This window comes from Agelaius phoeniceus, chromosome Z (assembly GCF_051311805.1).
Source record: "Agelaius phoeniceus isolate bAgePho1 chromosome Z, bAgePho1.hap1, whole genome shotgun sequence".
Classification (NCBI taxonomy): Eukaryota; Metazoa; Chordata; class Aves; order Passeriformes; family Icteridae; genus Agelaius; species Agelaius phoeniceus.
The window spans coordinates 62,176,880-62,196,858 of record NC_135303.1 but is presented as its reverse complement, the minus strand read 5'-3'; the positions used below and the strand labels follow the sequence as shown (position 1 = coordinate 62,196,858).

At 35.9% G+C, this 19,979-nt stretch overlaps 1 protein-coding gene across 6 annotated transcripts in view; it reads left to right on the top strand.

Annotated features, from left to right (window-relative positions):
- CCDC171 (coiled-coil domain containing 171) overlaps positions 1-18,337 on the top strand; it is a 158,303-nt gene extending 139,966 nt beyond the window's left edge. For 5 of the 6 annotated variants that reach the window (XM_077172123.1, XM_077172122.1, XM_077172124.1 and 2 more), the window contains one exon: positions 15,711-18,337. In XM_077172123.1, the coding sequence (XP_077028238.1) occupies positions 15,711-15,724 (14 nt within the window). In that variant the 3' untranslated portion in view covers positions 15,725-18,337. The remainder of the gene's footprint in view (positions 1-15,710) is intronic. The other variant, XR_013180148.1, reaches the window with a different exon arrangement.
- The last annotated feature ends 1,642 nt before the right edge of the window (positions 18,338-19,979 follow it).

The window sequence follows — 19,979 nt, the reverse complement described above, 5'->3', positions numbered from 1 at the left end:
GAACAGAGGACATCTAAACAACAAACCACAATAATATAACTATACATCAATAAATCTTCTCTTAACATACACACAATATTCATCTCTTAATTACGAGAGGCAATCATCCTATAACAACTTGCCAGCCTTACTGCATAGCCAAGGAATGCACATGTCCTAAAGCAAATGATCACTTGGTCACCTGGTATTGCTTACACAAGTAATAGTTGTAAATAAACAGTATAAATTATATCGTTTAAAACAATACTACTGCTACTACTACTAATAACAGCAACAACCTGTATTACAACTCACATTCTGCAACTTAGGGTAATGTAAAATGCAGTTACAGTAATCCAACAACATGTTTGCTATTTTGTAAAGAATGCTTCCTTTTCTATGCAAAAATTTTTTGATACTCATTATTCTAGGTACGTGAACTTTAAACTTGTCAGACTGTTATATTTGAAAATTATAGTAATTTGATTAAAATGTTGCCTATAAGGCAAAAGGTTCAGTTAATAGAATCCATATGTAATTAAAGTGCATAACCAAATGTAATCAGACCCCAGTGACTGGTGCCTTCATATTGATAGTTTTACAGTGGCCTCTGGGGTTGAAAGTTTATGTTACAGTTACCAATGTAGCTGTGCTCCAGAAAAAAAACAAGGCAGTGTAGCTGTTGAAGCAGGTATGACAAGGTCTCAAACTGATAATCATACAACAAAAGTAGCTGATAGTCTGAATTTTGCAGCTGTCTTCCACTTGGCAGGTGGAAGAAGCACAAAACTGCTGTATTGTACTTGTCAAAGTGTTGCATTCTGCAGCAGCACTGCTATATAAACATTCCTAAATGAAGGAAGTATGTCCAATGAGAGCAAGTAACAGTGTATTTTTTAATAATATAGTTGCTTCATTTGTGTGAATTCATGTTTTAATCATCTGAAAGTTATAGACACAACACTTTGTACCAAGCCACAAAAGAAGTTTAAAAAAATTTCCTGAACTTAAAAAAAAAGTAAAATATTTTCTCTGGACAGTTTTAAGAGTTGACATCCTGTGTTAGAGTTCTCTAATCATCACCAGCACAATTTACAATCAGAACACACAGAGAGCCAGTTCAGACCAGCTCATCTGTTGACTTTGGCAGAAGCCCTTAATCTCACTGTGTGTAGCTGCCACTTGAGAGCTGGGGACTCGGCAAAGAGCCGAAGCAGGGTGGGATGCAGGGTTGGTCAATGCATGAAAACATAGGCCTGCTTCATTTCAACGGCCATACACTGCTTTTTTTTATACTCTTTTCATTTTACAGCCTTTTTTTTTTTAAACCTGAAATTAAATGAGGACCTCTCATGAGCCACTGCGCTCCAGGCATAAGAAATTGTAATGTCTGGCTTCCAGAAACTGTCCCGTCAAAATGTGCTTCTGATTAGGTGGCTTAATTACAGCTGTGAAAACAATGTTGATTTAGGCCTCAAGATTCCAGTGCATGTCAGCCGTTATTAGCTAGCCTTGGACTGAAGCCACCATTTTAAAACTCTGTACCACTAAAGTCACACACTGCCTGACAACTTTTTATTTAGGCAGAAATGTTGCCAGAAGCAACACATTTTATGCAAAATATTTTTCAATGCGCAAATTTCAAATGTGACACGGTTGATGGCCATAAAATAGGTAGTTATGGGTGGACCTCACCAAGTCCAAAACCTAACTTTTGCAAAAAAACCCCTACCCCAATACAACCCCCTCCCCCATTTCAAATAGTTTTTTCTAAAGTTTGACTGACATAATGCTTAATTTTAATTCCTTTAATTCAGTTTTATTCCAAATCCAGCATGTTGGTTTAACCACCCAATTTTATTGCATCTAAATTTTCCTGACAGTTTCATTTGCTGTTGGGAAATAAGATTGCCATTTTTGCAACATGGGAAATAATGGCTAGTTTCAAAACCAATATGTTTGAAACTTCCTTTGCCTGAAGCAGGTTAAGGCACACACTCAATTTACTTTAGGGGAAAAAAGCTCATTAAATAGTTTTTAATATTTTAATATAATTTAAATAACTGCTTTCACAGTGGGAAGGCTTATTAGGCCCATGTATTTACACCTGCAGAGAGGTAAATGTTTGGGTAATTAGGTGGTTTCCAATAATTCAGTTTTTCAGTTGAGGGTTAATACTGTAAACACTGTAGATGGACAGAAAGAGTGCTGCATTTAAACATTACATTTCCACTTTTAGCATTTTACTTTCAAGTGCTTAAGAAAGAGGCTTAAGTGGGGTTGGTTTGGGTTTTGTGGGATTTTTTTTTTTTGTTTTGGTTTGTTTTAGTTTGGTTTTTTCCTTTGTTTGGTCTGTTCTTCAGCTCTCCTTAATGACATGAATTGGCTAAGGAATGTGAGAGAATGTGTGTGGGTGTTAACTCTCAGCAGAGGTCGGTACTTTGGAAGAGTAAGATCTACATTCTCACTTCACTGTTGCTATGAAATTCCAAATGTCCATGCTGTGTGGTTTAATGGAAACCATGAAGTTCCTAAATGACCGCAGGTTTGTTCCGCTGTTCAGCACAAAACAAATCTTTCAAGTCATTGGCTAAGTCACAAAAAAGGAGGGTCATGTTTTCAGGAAGGTAATCTCCTTTCCTTTTTTTCCCTTCATGGTTTGCATTTCTATGGCATTAGAAATGTGTTCCTAGTGAGGTACTGGAACTACCAGCTCACAAACAAGAATCCTCAGTTCCCAGGACTGAAAACAAGACACTTGGAAGCTAAAGCTGTATTCACCTCTTATCCTAAATACAGGCCAGTGCAACAATAGTACCTTTAGGAGCAACTAATTGGAAATTAATTTTGAGAAACTAATGATTTGGATAAGGAAGCAAGTCTGAAGTGTAGGTTCAAGTTTGTCTTGTAAAAAGCCATCATGCATTCATTCTCTGCCTGCAGCAGATTAGTGGAGAGCAAGGCAGTGTATGCCTACACTTTATTTCATTCAGTTTTCAAAGGAGAAATACTGGAATGAGCAAGTCTTCTATTTTCTTTGCAAATACTAGGTGGGGTTTCCTGAAAAAGAATGTTTCAGAAATGCCCGAGTTGCTGTGGAGGGCAGCTGTAAGTCAGGAGACAACCATGTGATGGCTTTTTCCTTATTAGACACCTTTGCACTAGACTTTTGAAATGTGTTTCATTGGTAATACACAATGAGTTTGATTCATCAGCCGCATACATTTTCTTCCTGTTGGCTACACACTGCTTTTTCTTTTGCCTTCTTCCTACACCTATCGAAGGAGCATTTCCAGGACATCGAATTAAAAGAAACATTCATATATTATTACATATATTGTTAATGCTGTAGTAGAAATGAAAGTATTGGGAGTGCTAGACAGGGTGTTATTCCAAGAACTGGATATTATAGACCAGGACATTTAACCCTGGGATAAAGTTTTTACAAAAGAACACAGCCAAGGACACCATTTTACTGTCTTTATAGAAGAAAAGGAATATTCTCTACAAAGGCAGACAAATTCACTTCTTTCCAGACTCAAGGACTTTTACTCAGGCCAGAAGGTGCTTCCTCCTCCCTTTTGAAGAAGTTATTTCAAGAAAGAGAGCCGGGAAGCTTCTATTATTCCCTGCTAAACTGTGGGTTAAACATAAAGGGAATGTCTGTCTGTTCTGAGACTCTGAATTTGCTGAGAAATTTTTGGAGGGGATTAAAGCATAGCTGTGTGCCTGAATGAGTCTAGCATAGATGCTTAAATGGTGAGTGAATCCATGCAGTGCAGTCTGTCATATTTCTGATATTTTCTTGACTTTTTAAATTTAAATCCTACAAGTTATACTGTTGTGAATAATTATTTTCTTGTTTTCACACCTGTTTGGTTTTATGTTTCAAGCTAAGTATTTAAAGCACTGTTTATAAGGAGAAAATTCACTGCTGATCTTCAGATATTAACTTTGATAAAGAGTGCAAGATGTGTAGATGCACCCTGTGGATTGCAGTTCACTTGATCAGGATGATAGATAATAGAAAGACAATTTTTGTTGTCTTTTTGCTGTTCTTGTTTACTTTATTCTACTAGCTCACTGCCTAGATCACAGGGGGAAAAAAAGATTAGAGTATGACCTAGGGCAGTGTTGCCAGGAGCCTGTCTCTTTCTCAGCTAGCCTCAGTAATGCGTGTATGTGCAGCATGAGCTTGTAACATAGTATGGCTAGTATTACATGCACCCATTAAGAAAAATAATAATTAAATTAAAAAACATATATGTGTACGCACACACTCTTTATGTTTTGTAAAGGTAAATCTCATGTTAAGAGGTTTGTGTTTCCCTCTGGGTGGCAGAGAGGCACCTCGCAGTCAGCCTTCCCTAGACGGGACACAGCTGTCTCTGATGCTCTGTCTCCTCTTAGTTTCTGCTTCTGGTGCAGTCTGTACTGGGGGAAAGATCAGTCTGTACTGGGAGCACAAGGAGCACAAGTATTGTCTCTATTGCCCCGCAGCAGATTTTACTGTCAGAACTAACCTCACTAGTCCACAGAGGGGAGGGTAAATCCTCTTTAGGCCAAAGGGAGATAGTGAGTGGGGTAAAGAAGGGTAGATGCAAACCACAGCAGCCAACTTTATTTTGCGCCTCTCTAGAATTTATGAAATTGTTTTCCTGTTGACTTGTTAATGCTCTTTTCCCCTGCCTTCTCCTATAATTGTGCATGTTTCCATCCTTTTCAACTGTGAAAAAACGTTTGCATTCCATTCTGTGACATGTTTGCAGCAGAGTAACATATTTCTTGAAAAAATAAATATGTTTGCCTACTTCCATTTGCTTGCATTTTGTACTTAAAGCATAAAATTTAATGTGACAAATGAAGAAAAACCAAACCTTTGAAATTTAGAGAGTACAACTTGTGGAGATAGACAGGAAATTCAATTAGTGCACAAAGCATAATATTGTTCTTAACACGTAATTTTATTCCTGTAATGTTGACATGATTTAAGGGAAATACAGACAGCAAGTTACATCTTCATCTTTCTTTTTGTTGAGTCTTACATATTTAAGATACACTGTTTAATATTTACCCATCAGGTATTTTATTTATTTATTTATTTATTTATTTATTTATTTATTTATTTATGTTTCTAAGTTATGTATAAAAATTTTTAATTGAATTCTGTGAATCCCACATCATGTAGAGAAGGCACAGTTTTTATAGTTGATCATAGTGAGGACCCATTTTCTCCAGAGACTGAAGTCTGGGAAGCAGTTTGACCTGTTGAATAAACTAATCATTGAACAAATTTTTAAAATGGGAAGTGGGCACTCCATAGGGTAAAGAGCTTTACTGTCAGCTAAAAAGTTGTTACTATGATTTATTATGATAGTGATCTTGATTATTCAAATAACATTTGTTTTCTTCAGTTTATTTAACAGTTGAGTTAAAGAAATTGATTTAGAAAGAAATGTGCTTCTTAAAGTGTAATTTCACTTCCCTATTTTACAAGAATTTGAGGGGTTTTTTGACTTTTTGCCTTTGAGAAAGGCAACCATTTGGAAAGACAGGAACCTCTTTTGCTCAAGCAATCAATTCACCCCCCCTTTTCTTTTTTTCCTTCTTTGCGGTGGAAGGGAGGGTACTTTTAAAATGAAAAGTGAATAATAAAATTTACTAAAAATATGGTCACAAGTAGTGTAGTTAATCACCAGCAGAGTTTCCCTGATGCATGTGATGATACTAGGAAAGCTGTGACATTATGAAGGTGCAATGATTCCATTTCATCCTTTTCAGATGGTGTAACTCCTTGAATTCCTAAAAGAACTCCTATTTTCAGAGAAACCTATAGAAATCTTAAAGCCACACCTTTGGATGTGGGTCTCAACTGAAGTTTGCCCATAAACTCATAGTTGACTCAGTTAATGTTGCCACAAAGCTAACATTGCAATACTTGCCTCTGTTAAATTTGTATATTCAGCAGTACCTTGTAAGACTTTTATCCTATCTAGGTGATGAAGATGATTTGACAAATACAGTTTCTGAAGGCCAGAACCACAATAATGAAATAATTCCCTAATTTTTCAGCTTTTGTTTAACACTGCGGGTCTCCTTTGATCACAGAAGGATCATCTTGTGTGGTGCTTATATGCTTATGGTCAGGCATATGCTATATGCTCCTGTTAGTCTTTCAAAGCCTGTGTGACATCAAATTTCCTTTCACAAGGTACATTAAATCTGTTGCATTCTTTTGGGAGTCTGAACATTAAACACTGTAACTTAACCAGGGCTTTGCGAAGTTTCCTGACACATCAAGTCATACAGTTTAGTTTTAATTTGTATATGTCAAAACATCCTGTTGCTTTAAGTACTTTGAGTTTAATTTAATAACTTATTAAAGTTTTCTGTGCTTTAAATATGAGATGTTTTAGAAGACTGTAATCATAATTGGACCTTTGAGTAAAGAAATTGAAGGTATAATTCTGGAATGTACAAGGCAATCCAAATTACTGAAACATCCCTGTTTTGGGGGTTTTGTTGAGTTGTTTTAGAAAACCTAATTTTTTTAAACTTGTATTACACCTTTCTGGTTTTACAAACCAAAAGGCTGAAAAACACTTTCCCAAATCTTCCTCTCTGTTTTTCATGACTGATGAAAGTTTGGAGTGTTGTATGTGTTGGTAGTTTCTGAGTTTTGGGCTGTTTTTATTTGTTTTGTTTGTAGCATGTGGTGGTAGTGTCTATTTTTTGGTTTTTTGGGTTTTTTGTTGTTTTTAACTTTGCTATCAGAACACACATTTGGCTTAATATATAGGAAAGGATGAAATTCCATTAGCATTTTTTTAATGTTTACTCATCTAAAATATGATTGGTATGCAGGAAATATTAGTTTCGTTTGCCTAGTGGGCTCACTTGGACTGCATATTGAGTCTCACAGAAAGAGACGATCTAGTACCTGAGCTAAGAACAAATCTCGGAGGCTTTGCTCAGGAATCTAGTAAGTATAAAAAGTACTGTTCAAGTAATTATTAATTTTTTTTATTTAATTTCAGTCTGATATATAATTGTATATATAGATTTGGCCAAAACCAGCAGAGACAGTGACCTAGCTCACCCACACTCAAGTTGTTTATAACTGATAAGTTTGATTCCTTGCCCGGTTAATGTAATTTGGATCTTGAATTTACAGAAGACCTATTTATTAACCATCAACTGAAACAGAGCCTAAAATATTTTTCCTAGGCATTCACATATCAACTGATACTTCATAAGCAATATTGCTGGAAAGCCTACTGTTTTCCCTGATCATTACTGTTATAAAACTGCCCTTTAGGACTCTGTTGAAGATACACTGCTTCAGATATTGCATGTAATCTGTGGGAGAAGGAATAATTCCCTCCTGAAGTTACCTCAGCTAAATTTTACTGGGGATCAATGAACATTAAAGTACTTGCCTTGAATAAGCAAACAAAACTTAGAAAACTATACTAAACCTACAGGGAGCCAAATGTACCTCTTTGTGGTGAATCTGTCTGTAATCTAATTTATGGTGAAGTGGGATGGAGCCCTTATCAGGATTTTGGCTAGGAGGTAGAAGCCTACACATCTGCAGAGGGCTATCCAGAAAATCTACATGCATTGGCCAGCGCTAAAAGGATGGAATCCTTTGTTCTCCTAATACCTGGATGATTTTAATAATAAACCTCCATTCTGAGAAAATGAAATTGGCAGTAACACTAGTTCACTTTGAAACATGTTATAAGTCAATCATTCTTTGCTCCATCACTAGAGGATCTTTTTAAAGAGACTACTCAGTTTAATACAGTTATTTAGATTAACTGAGATTCAGATTTGCATGTAGGCTAATGCAACTGTGCAGGTGTTCTGACTCAAAATGCAAGTGTTTGTATTTTATATATGAGATTCCAATCAGTCTGCTTTTCAAATAGGTGCAGATAGGTTGCATAAACCATGTCTGTATCCAGTTTATGGTCCTAGTTCCATTGTCTCCAAAGAGTGACCTTTGATCTACTCCTCAGTAGCGGATAGTAAAGGCTGGCAAATCTTGACATCAGCATTTCTCTTGTCATTTCAGGATTACAACCACCAGATTAAAATCTGAATACCTAGCGAACCAAAATAATATTTGTTCACTTACAAGATCTACAGTAATATTATTCACTATGAAGGCATGCATGTACCTGACACTTCATTTTAATTCTTAGTAATGCAATTTTTCTACATGGAATCTGATTGAGGTGTTCACTGTATTTTCTTTATTGCTGCAAAGTATCCACTTCTGCACTAGCAGCCTCTTCCAGAGGTATGTGAGTTCCAATTCTTTATGATTTGCTGCTTTTCACCACCTTTCATGAAGACAGGTTGGTTCTATGTTCTTCCCATAAATTCCTGTCATGAGAGGAGTCTGCTTTACATCTTAATCAATGTATTTCCTTTCTTTTTTTCCTTACTTCATGCTTAGGACATATCTTGAGCTTCTACTTTCTACAGTCTTGATGTCTGCTTCTCTTTGTGAAAATAAAAATTCTTGAGTAGAAAAAATGCCCTTTCAAAGATTTTTAAAGAGAACTGCAAGGGTACTTTCCCTGTAGATAGGAAAGAAATTAAAATACATAACCTATGTGAGCTTGCTGTAGTTTAGCAAACCAGAATCTTAAAGGGCTATGTTGATAGTTTTTGAGCCCTGTCTTGCTGGAATTTTGGTAGTTGAAACCCATAAGGACAGTGGAAGATATTTGCTATAGTGGTTTTCATAATTTCACTGTCCAGACACCAGTGCTCAATCCAGACTCTTCCACCCTCTTCAGCACAGAGCACTTGGGTGTCATCAATACTTATTACATACATATTGACTTTTTAAGGGACTTTTCTGACCTACCCCGTATATTTATATAGAAATATACTTGAAGAACTAGTGAGCAAATCAAAGTATTCTCAAAGCATCTGTCAGCAAAGTAATGGTGAGTTGTGTGTTTGGTGTTATTTTTCTACAAGCTATCAAATGAATCCTAGAATATTAATTTCCATATTCTAATAGATAATTTGTTTTATTAGCTATACAGATCCATATTTCTAAAAATACTCCTAAAATATTGTGTATTTGGCAGAAATGCATAGGAAAAATTAATCTTCTGTATACCTAAATTTTTTAATGCAAGAAAGCTGAGTCATAAAGACACTTTCATTGTTTGCAGCCTTCCTCCTCTGTTGTTAAGTGCCACTATTGTAAATAAATTAGTTTTTTCCCTCTTTCCCCTTGAAACAAAATTGCTGTTACAGTATATTTTTGCTAAGTATAAAGTGATTGAAGTACTTTACTGGATCAGTGTAATTTCCTTTTTTGCCAAAATTGCTGTGATTGTCAGCTCCAGGATGGTTTTTGGTGAGAGATTAATAAATGCACTGCTGGCAAAGGTCCACTATCCATGTTCCATTTAGTAGCAGAATGCCTAAATTGTAGTTGCGCCGGTTCGTCGCAAACAGACAAAAACGAAGGTAGCATTTTGCTGTGTGTGAGCAGTTAGAGGGCAAGCAGACACCGTGCACCTTGACCACCTATTATGAAGCTTTTTGCTGCAATGTCAAGTGAAAGCGAGTTAATTGGGTGAAGCTGTAGAGCATGTTAGGGGCATGGTAAAGGGTTGCTGTCTGACAGCTGAATGTCAGCAGAAGCTAGTGAAGTGTGGCTGAGAGACAGAGACCTGTCACAAAGTTCATGTGGACTGTAGCACTGTTAGGGAGATGAAACGTGGTTCTGTCTCACTTTCTCCCTCATTGCATTCAAGCACCTTAAGATTTCACACTGTATGTGTCAACCCTTGTTCTCTAAGCTGTTTTCTCCTAACACTTCTGCATTCAAATGATTGGACAGAAGATGCTAATGTTTGGCAAAATTAATGTAAATATACTTCTTTCCTTTTTCTGCTAGAGCAGCAGTATACATCCAACTCAGATGAAACTTTGAAGGCTTACGTCAGACAGTCTCACTGGATAGGAACTGGGATGATGGCTGAATACATATCTCATGAGAATATGAAGTTCGGCACTTCAACTAGTGCAATAGGGACTGTTTTCCCAGAAGAAAAAGCTAAGTAGGGGGTGGACTACTTTGTGAGCTGGTGGTGCCTTACCATGGCACTGTGAGTCTTTTAGTCTCTGATTGTAGTCCCCTCCTCCCTTTCTTGCTAGAAAGAAATGGATGCTGAGAGGGAACCATGAATGACATACCAATGTAAGGCAATGAGAAGCTGGGGGAAAAGTCACATAGTAGGAAAGCCTTCCTTGGAAGCAAGAGAGGCATCAGTTAAAAGCAGGGATGATCTTAAACGCTGCTGTGAAACATAGAGTACCTTTCAGTGTTGTTTGCAGCATGCAGCACAAAGTAAAGCAGTAGTCATTTGGGTTGGCCACCCAGATTCAAAACAAATAAATAAATAAACAGAAGTTGCTTCCACTCATGAGGAATTGGAAAGACAGTGATAGGTATCATGGGCAAAATGTACTAAGAACTTAAGTTCTAAAGTAGTAAAAGCTCTAAAAGTACTAAGTACTCAAGAATTTGGAAACCTGGATTGAAATCAAAACAGACCAATAATTTCGCCATTAAAAAAAGAGCACGGCTTTGTGTAATATTTTGGTATTAATAGCGTTGTGCAGAGAATTTGACCTAAAATTGGGAAACTTCCCTATTCCCAGTGAAGCATCTGGAACAAAGGCTTGCAGTATAGACTGTGTGTGGAATTTAGCCAAAACTTTTAGAAAACATCAAAATTAACAATGCAGAACCAAGTTATTTCTCTTTAGGCCAACCAAACATTGAAGATAAAGTGTTTAGCTGGCATGATAATGCATCCAATCTTGTGTGTTCTTCAAACATCCAGGTTTAAATATGTTTGAATGAAACAGGATTTTCTTTTAAAAAAACAATATAATATATAATGAAATCTTTGTCTTAATTGCTTTTAATTAAGCCTCCAGAGTGTGATTTCACTGAATGAATTAAATGCAAGAGCATTAGGAAAGTAAGAAAAAATTGTAATTTCCCTATATTACAGACTCATACTTGTTTAAAAAGTCCTGAAAGTGGAAGAGGGAATTCTTGATGATGAAAAGAGCTATTAATATTGTTGGCTAGCAGCATCCAAAGTATGTTGTGTGTATACCTTTCTGACTTGGTATGGCAGCCCACTGAATTATTCTCTGATAGCAAATTGTCTGCAGAATCCAGGCAGGAGTGCTGACAATTAAAATTCATACCAAATGTTACCATTTTCTTACACTGTGTCAGATCACCAATTTTGTCCTACGGCCTCAGCATACAGAACTGCAAGATCGCGGACACGGGAAGCAAACTTTCCAGTTTCGATTATACAATTCCTGCTTTGCAAAAGTTTGTAACTAACATTGTATTACACTGACATCCATCCACAAGTAATACTTTAGTTTTAAATACCCATTTGTAGCATTTGATTATTTCAAATAGGTAAGAAAGTAAGAAATGGCTCTTGGAGCTACTTTTAATAGATAGAAAAAGAACCGATGCAGCATACTAGAAGTCCCTTGGCATTATCTGGCAAAAGGCAAGTCAGTTTTGGAAATAGCAGTCTGAGTAGGAGGTTGTGAATGATCTGAAAATGTACATCTTTTATGTGGAAATAGGGTTTCCACATAAGTGCTGCAAAATGGTTATTGAAGACAGTGGTTCTTTTTTTAACACTTACTGGAAGTGATATTGCACCAGTGTAATTATGCAAGCTGTAAGGAAGCATAGGTGGCAAAAGCTGAAAATAATTTTATCGGCCATTTTATTTGCTGTCTACTGGTATTACTTTGTATTTGTATGTTGTGGAGTTGGGCTGAGGAGAGTGAGTATCACAAATCAGTTGTGGAGAAATATATTGACCATTTCTCACTTTCCCTCCACCATTCTCTGCATCTGTGTTTAACTTAAAGTTCTTCCTACTCTTGAGAAACTGTGCTACTGCCCTTGCAGAGATTTTAGGAGTTGCTAGAATTCTGAAGAAAGTAAAGTGGGTCCTCCCTCTGCATTTCTGTTTACTGACAGGTATCCTCACACACCTATGTGTCCTGTATTCTGGTGAATCACAGATCACTTTCTGGCTTTGTAATTCAATTTTGTTTCATTTACATTGAGATATAACACTGAACTTGTTATCACACCTACACCATCACATAGGTGGGGAACTGTCATAACTTGTATTCAGTGTTAATCTTCATGCTCTTTTGTCTCTTATTTGGTCTCTTCTGATTCTGAGCAGTTTCACGGCTTTTTTTCCTCATTTGGAGCCAGTTGTTATTGCATGCATAACCCAGAAGCCTTAATGCACAAAAATCTTATCACTATTTATTATTCTGATTTTCTAACAATATATTTTTTAATAAGGTAGCATGCTACATGTCAGAAGAAAGCAGTAGAGAAGTTTGGGCTACTGTGTTTTGAAACTGAGTATTTGAAAGCAGTTTGAAGTGACAAAAATTAGTGACAGGAAACCTGAGAAGTGGAAGAAGTTTTTGTAATAACATACGTAGCTGAGGGAAATTGAAAAGCTGTGAAAATTGTCCAGTAAAATTACCTTTGTGTAGATTTTGAAGGCTGAAACTGTTTTGACTAGTTCTGCAGCTTCAGCTGTAGATTTTTTTCCTGCAATTGAAGATAAACATTTTACTTGTAACATTTTATTTTCTTATGTAATTATCTACACCACTGTCATAACACGTGCATAGTCTTCTAATTTCAGGTGTCCAACTGTGCATGTTATTCCACAAATATGGATATACAAAAGCAAAATGGGCATCTTTGATCACAGCATGACGCTTTTGGGTAGGCTGACATTGTAATAAAAACATAATATAAGGATATAATAAATGATGGTATCAAAATATTCCATCACAATATCATCATAATAAAGCAACTCACTATAAATGAGTTTTTTTAACTGTGGTAAAACAGCTCATATGTCATGAGACAACCTTTAAACTAAATCTTAAATTTGACTGTAGGTTAGTCACAGAGCAACAATAGAGAAAAACTGTTTTGGAAATCTTTTCCACGTCTATTAAAAAATTGTTTGGGTAAACTAAAGTTTAGAAAGCAATTATTCCATAATATAGAGTAACTTTTCAGATTTTGTCTTCAAGAAACCACATTTTGTAAAGTTAGGTGATCAAACTTTGAAAAATGTGCACAGGACATGACCAATTACTATATTACATAAAGATTTTGAAAGCATGTTTTTGCTAGACATATGTGTCCTAGATACCTATTTACCTGGTCAAGTGTAACAGTTCAGATGGAGTCATGTATGACTTACAGGGTAAGTAAAAGTGCCAAACAGACACCTTATTTCAGATAAATAATTTCTCTTTGAATAATTACCTAAATGCATATTTATATGATGGATTATCACTACAGCTCTGGCATAGTCATTTGAGTTTGTAAATTTAGAACCCTTTTTAGAAAGGTGTTTAAATATAATAATGATGAAAGTGGTCTGTTTATAACTGCCTTTAAAATTCCTCTCTAAAGGTATGTGTTCAGAAAATGAATATTATAACAGATCTATAACAGCGTATTTTTTCTTCTAACCTATAGAATACTATTTTTTTATTAATTTTGAAGGTGTATAAAGATATTGGATCAAAACAGTTCTTAGGACTAAAATTGTTTTTTACATCAATCACATTGCTATTAAATCTGATTTCCCTTCTGTTCAATGACTAGAATTCTATTTTTTGTAAGAAGTATAGCACAGGCCCTAGATAACTAAACCAGAGCTTTTTTTTTCCCAGCATTGAAGCTTTTACTGTAACAGAGTCTATTGAATTGCTGCCAATCATTAAGTTTCATAATTTTTTTTTTGCAACTCTCAAAGGAAATCTGATTTCTTACCTCTTTACTGGGATTTTGATGCCATATTTTTTTTTAAAAAACCCTCACTACAGCTTGCAAAAGAGTAATACGTGAGTGTAATCATAGCATGAGATTTTTCATTCATTGTGGTATGCTGTATGTGTTGAAAGCAGTATGTTTAAATTTGTCCTCAATATTTGTTATCCAGAGTAAAACCCATTTGTAGCTTGAAGCTTATTGATTTAATTTTTTTTTACACATAGAAGTTTTTTTTAGAACATCACAAGTTGTTTGTGTATTTCAATACTGCTGTAATGGTTTTAATGAATGATTCTTATTTTAGAGAGAATTTTGTGTGTGGTCAGTTGATTATAGTGTACAAAGAAGAGGCCGTTAATTGGTGTATTAGCCTTCACTGAGTTCTCATTTCAGGTTGGCTGGCACGCTGAGATCTCATTTGTACATTGGCTTTTTAAGGGTTCTCATTTGGTAGGGTAGAGCCCAGAAGGACTGAAAAACTAGAGTATTACATATCTTACTTCCTAGTCCTGCTGGTTATCTCATCCTTGTCAGACCTAAAATTTAGAAAAACTCAGGGCACTACCTCATTTTAACTATGTACTTGAAACAGTCATCTAAATTTGCTTCTGTATGGGTTCTTAATGAAGGTCTAGCATGGCCTAGTTTACAGTGGCTGCAATATAGCTTTTGGTGAAATCAGGAAATCAAAAGAGTTCATATCAAAGGGACCTGTTGAAGTAGGTGTTAGAGGCAACAATTGATTTTTCTTCAGCAATGGTAACGAGGAAAGGGGAATCTTTCATGAATGTGTCTTTATACATATGATTGAGACTGGATTTGTTGAAATATGAATATACACACACCCTTCAGCTTCTCTCCAAATATATATGAGTTAGTGTGTCTGTAGATATGGGTTTCTGCCTCAATGTATGTGTGTTTGTATATGCATTTATACTCTTCCTTAAATGATGAAAAGAGAGTGTTCTAAACCTCAGAGATACTGAAATGGCCATTCAGTGTGTTAATTTTTTATTCTATAATTATGCCTTGCATATGATGCTTTCACATATTATAAGACCTGATTAAATTTTTGTTATTTTCACACAATGTAGTGCATTGGTAAAGGGCAGAAGAGCTACTTGTCATCAAGTTTTCTTTTCTTTGTTTAGGGGAATACAGAATGTTGTTCTTTTGCCATTTTTAAAAGAATTGCTAGTATTGATATACTGATATTATCCATAATCTGTCAAACAATGCCTGATGTTTTAGTGCTGGAAGTTCTTTAATGTTCAATTATCTGTTTGACTGAATGTTGAGACTTATTGAAATATGAATCATGTTCCCATCAATGTACATTCAGTGTGTGTTTTCTGGCCATTTTCTTACAGGCTAACATTTGAAGAGTATTAAGTATTTGATTTCAATTGATGGTAAAATATGTCTTAAAAAACCCAAATACATTCCATAATTAGCATGGCATGTGTTTCCTAGTAACAGTGATGGGGAGACTGGAAAACATTTGTTTATTTGATGAAAAAGAAATCTGGTAATTGTAATGAAGAGGGGGTAAAAGTTCTCTATAAGTATTTGTAGCACTTCAAATACAGGAGGTTATTTTTTTCTAACACTTACTTGGGCAGAATACCTGAGAAAATATGCTTTGTTTCTTTCTATTAGATATGACTATTGGCTCTCAGGTACCAAAGTAAGTGGTTAAAACAAGAAGAAAACACTTGCAAATACTTCATATACATACCTTTGTGAAAGGAATTTAACACTAAATGTAAATTCTCTTTTTGCTTTGGTTTTTTTTATTCTTTATTTATCATTCCAGGAAACAAGAGGTAGTTCAAACATCAGCGTGGCTCCAAGCTAGAAATTCAGCCTGACCAGAGTTCTGTCCTAGACTTTTTGGCATTGCAAGCTGAACCTGACACATCCTACAGTGTTATGCAAAACAGAGACAGTTCTCTGTCTTCAATCTATTTCTTCAGCCTGGATGTCACATCCAATCCCAGAAGAACAATGGAAAATGAATCTTCAGATTCTTAGTATCAATAATCTTCTAGAAGGGAAAAATTATATTAATGTAAAATGATGCAATTAAAATGTAATTTTTTGCTATCTTTGAATTGTAGCTCGGCATTTGTATTTTTTCACATTAATTTTATGGTTTTATGAAAATGTGCATTTGTATGTTCACATTTCTGCACCTGTCAGTTTTGCATACTGAAGCAGTTATTTCTTTAAACTTTTATTTATTGCAGTTGTTCATTTTTTATGTAGTATATTTTTAAATGTTAAAGAATGACACATTTTGGGTAATTTTCCTCAGTCTTAAAAAAAATCAATAAGCCATTTTAGTCTCTATCTATCAAAGTTGTTTCATACTTGTCTATTTTAAAGCAGGACTGCAATACTTTAATAGGATTGAGAGAGCTATTTGAAATGTATGCCAATGATTCCTGTCATTTCATGGCAGCCCTGCCATGGTTCACTGAGCCCCCTCTTTTCTCTTGTCAGCTCAACTGAAGACAAGCATTTAGTTGCAAACTTTAAGCAGGTTGTGCAAAACAGAAATGATGTGACTGCTTCTCTTCCTGCACAATAATGTCACTGCTGGTCAATGTGAGAAGGTCAGGTTGCTCCTTGTAAAGCTACATGATACCACTTGCCTATTTGAACAAGTTAAGTTAACCACTGAATCTGGTCCCTGCAGGCGCTGAAAACTCACCCTTTTATCAAGTCTGCATTTCATAAGAAAGAAGAACAATTGTGGAGAGAGGATTTCTGATGATATGTTTATATACTTTATAAGGACAGTTCCCAAACCAGTGTTGCAGGTAATATATTTAGTTTAAGCTGAGAGACTAAAAAGTAATGGCTGTTTTGACCTTCAAATAGACTCCTTTTTTGTTGTTGTTGGTAGGACCCAAGAGTGACGCCCATCTTTGATGCTGACAGAATTTAAAGCAAGGCCATTGCCCTGCATTTTCTGCCTTGTAGCACACAAAAGTAAAATTGTATGTCAGGCCGAGATGTCGGGGAGCTGACAAGATGCCCCAGTGACATTTCAGCTGGAAAGAGCAAGTGTCTTGCAACCAAGTGGTCAAATATCAAATAATAGGTCAAGCAGGAAGGAGCTGAGTTCTAACCACAAAGAGGTTTCTGGTAACTTACTTGACAAGCTTTTGGGTGCTTTGTGGCTTGACAAAGTGATGTTCTGTTGGGTATCGCTAGACAGACTGTTCTTTATCGCCTTCAGAAGATCAGACATTGACATTGATTAAACTCTTTAACCCTTAAAGGTTAAATCCTAGCATTTTCATCATTGTGAATGAAGAACAAAAGAAAATTTTTAATATACCATTTGTTTTCATATTAATCACAGAACTCCCTAGTGCTATTAACTTTTGATGTGCTGTGTAGTTTTTGACAAAAAAATTGAATGCAAAATCTATATAATAGATTGTTTCTCAGTATGGGCCAGTGATACATTAGAAAAATAATATTGTGCATTGTGGAATTTGTAATTTCTTCTAATATGTCAAATGTAGGGTTTGATTTTAAAGCTTCATGACTACTACTGAAATTCCATTTTGGATGGAAAAGAATAGATGTATAAATGTTGTATCACTTAAAATGAACAAGTCGTCCAACTACCCTTGTTTTCAGGTACTCTAGAATCATAGAATATCCTGAGTTGGAAGAGACCCGCAGTGATTATCAAGTCCAAATCCTGGCCTTGCACAGGACAATCCCATGAGTAACAGCTATGCCCGAGAGCACTGTTCAAATGCTTCTTGAAGTCTCTTAGGCTGGTGCTGTGACTATCTCCCAGGACAGCCTGTTCCAGTACCCAACCACCCTCTGGATGAAAATCCTTTCCTTGATATCCAAGGAAACTAAAACTCTCCTGACACAACTTCAAGCCTTCAGTTCTCTTGGGTCCTGTCACTGGTCACTACAGAGAAGACATCGGTGCCTGCCCCTCCTCTTTTCCTCAAGAGGAAGTTGTAACTGCAATGAGGTCTTCTCAGTCTTCTCTTTTCCAGACTGAGCAAAGCAAGGCACTCCTAATAGGCCTTTTAATTTTCAACGGAAGACCTTTAATCTAAGGGAGGTTCAAATGTTCAGGTAATCTCTATTGTGCTATCCATTGGTCATAGCCTTCTTGTACATGTATGTTTGTATAGCAATACAGAGCCATGAAATGCCAAATAATAAATCTTGAAGAACTCTTACATGTAAGAGTCAGCTGACAGAGGAAGAACATTAATTTTCTTTGTGTATTTAGTCTTGAATAGGGAAGGAAGTTTTCATTTTCCTCCAAGTGGGTTGGCTCCACTCTTTCACGACAGTGACTGTTCTTAAAGGCACCACAAGTACTGTATTCTGCTTTTCCAAATTTAATGTCAAAGATCTATTAATATGAAGAATAAAAGAATATATTTCACTGATCATTTTCCTCTCTACTGTGTATAGATGCATTTAAGCACTTTTAAAAGTATATTCTCATGGCACTCTATAGTTCGAGAAAGTAAGTGCCTACTTTTTGCTGTGTGGTCTCAAACTGCTGAAGATTTGCAGTCTACTTGTACCTTTCCCATCATTGCGAGTCTATGTGGTATTGTGCATGTAGAGACAGGAAAAGGATTTCCTTCTGAAATCTGTATCTTACTGAGATTAGGAGTATCTAGGCGCTCTAGTTACAGCTCCAGGCATGGTTTTATGTCATTTCACAGGGATCATAACAATGGCAAACTGAGTGTAGTTAATAGGATGATCTAACAAGCTATCATTTCTCACAAGAACTAGTTTGTAAGTTTTCATTGAAGGAGAGCATCTACCTCATTCACTCTATTTAAATATTGACTAACTGTGAATTATATACCATTTCTCTTAAAGCTATCCACTTAGAAGAGACTTTGAAATATATTTTATTTGGCTGTCAGAGGTCCCATTTGTAATCAAAATCTCCTCTTTCTTACATTGTGAAGAAGCTGAGAGTAGTAAACTGCATTATCTTTAGTGTGATACTCCTGAGTTGCTTTTCCTTCCATTTGGTAAAGTGAAATTTGATATAAATTTCAAATATGTAGAAGATTCCCTGTTAGTAGTTTACAAATGTAGTTTGTAGCTTACCAAAGCATATTTTTCCCTATCTTTTGGGGACACAATAAAAGTCATGCTTGTATAGAATGTGGCAAGACAGTACAGTAACAGTAGCTTTCAACAGACCATCCTGTTTTATACCGTCTGCTCTGCCTTGCTTTGAAAATAACAGAGCTTTAGATCTTGATCCTTACTTTCAAAGCTTTTCATTTTTAGCCTGGAATTTAAAGAGGACTAGTTCCACTTGTTTCATCTCAGCACTCCTTCGCAAGAACAACTAGTTTCCTTAGAAGAAAGACTGTATTTAGTGGGGTTAAAATAATCTCCATGGTTTTTGAATGTGGTGCAACAAATTATTGGTTTCTGGTCAGTCTCAAAATTAATATTAATTTATTTACCAACCAAGGAACACATGTCTGAAAAGAGATTGTATAATACATTATTTTCCCTGCTGTAGGTTTTATAGCTCTTAGTACAAGTTGTGTTTGTGCCTGTGTGGACACTATGTATATCTTTCTCAGCAAAGATTTTGGTCATTGGACTGACAGTATTATCACTCCACAATATACTCTAAGCAATTCCTACTACACTAGTAGTACAGAGGGTTTTTTTGGCTCCTGTCTCCCACAGCTATTGTTTTAATTCAGCAGAATTCAATGACTGTCAAGTTGAATAGGCATTTATGGGAGTATCCTCCATTGTAAAACATCTTGAATGCTTTTACCAAGTTAAACCAAGGGAGCTGAGGTTTCAAGGCTCTGAAGATCATCTGTTCCAGCACCCCCGCTTAGTCAGCTACAGCAGGTTGCTAAGCATTGCCTTTTGTCCTGTCACTAGGCACCACAGAGGATATTGTGGCTCCATATTCTTTACAGGTATTTACACAAGTTGGTAAGATCTCCCTGAGCCTTCTCTTCTACAAGCTAAAAAAATCACAGCTCTCTCAGCCTCTTCTCCTATGAGAAAAAATTATGCTTCAGTCATTTTA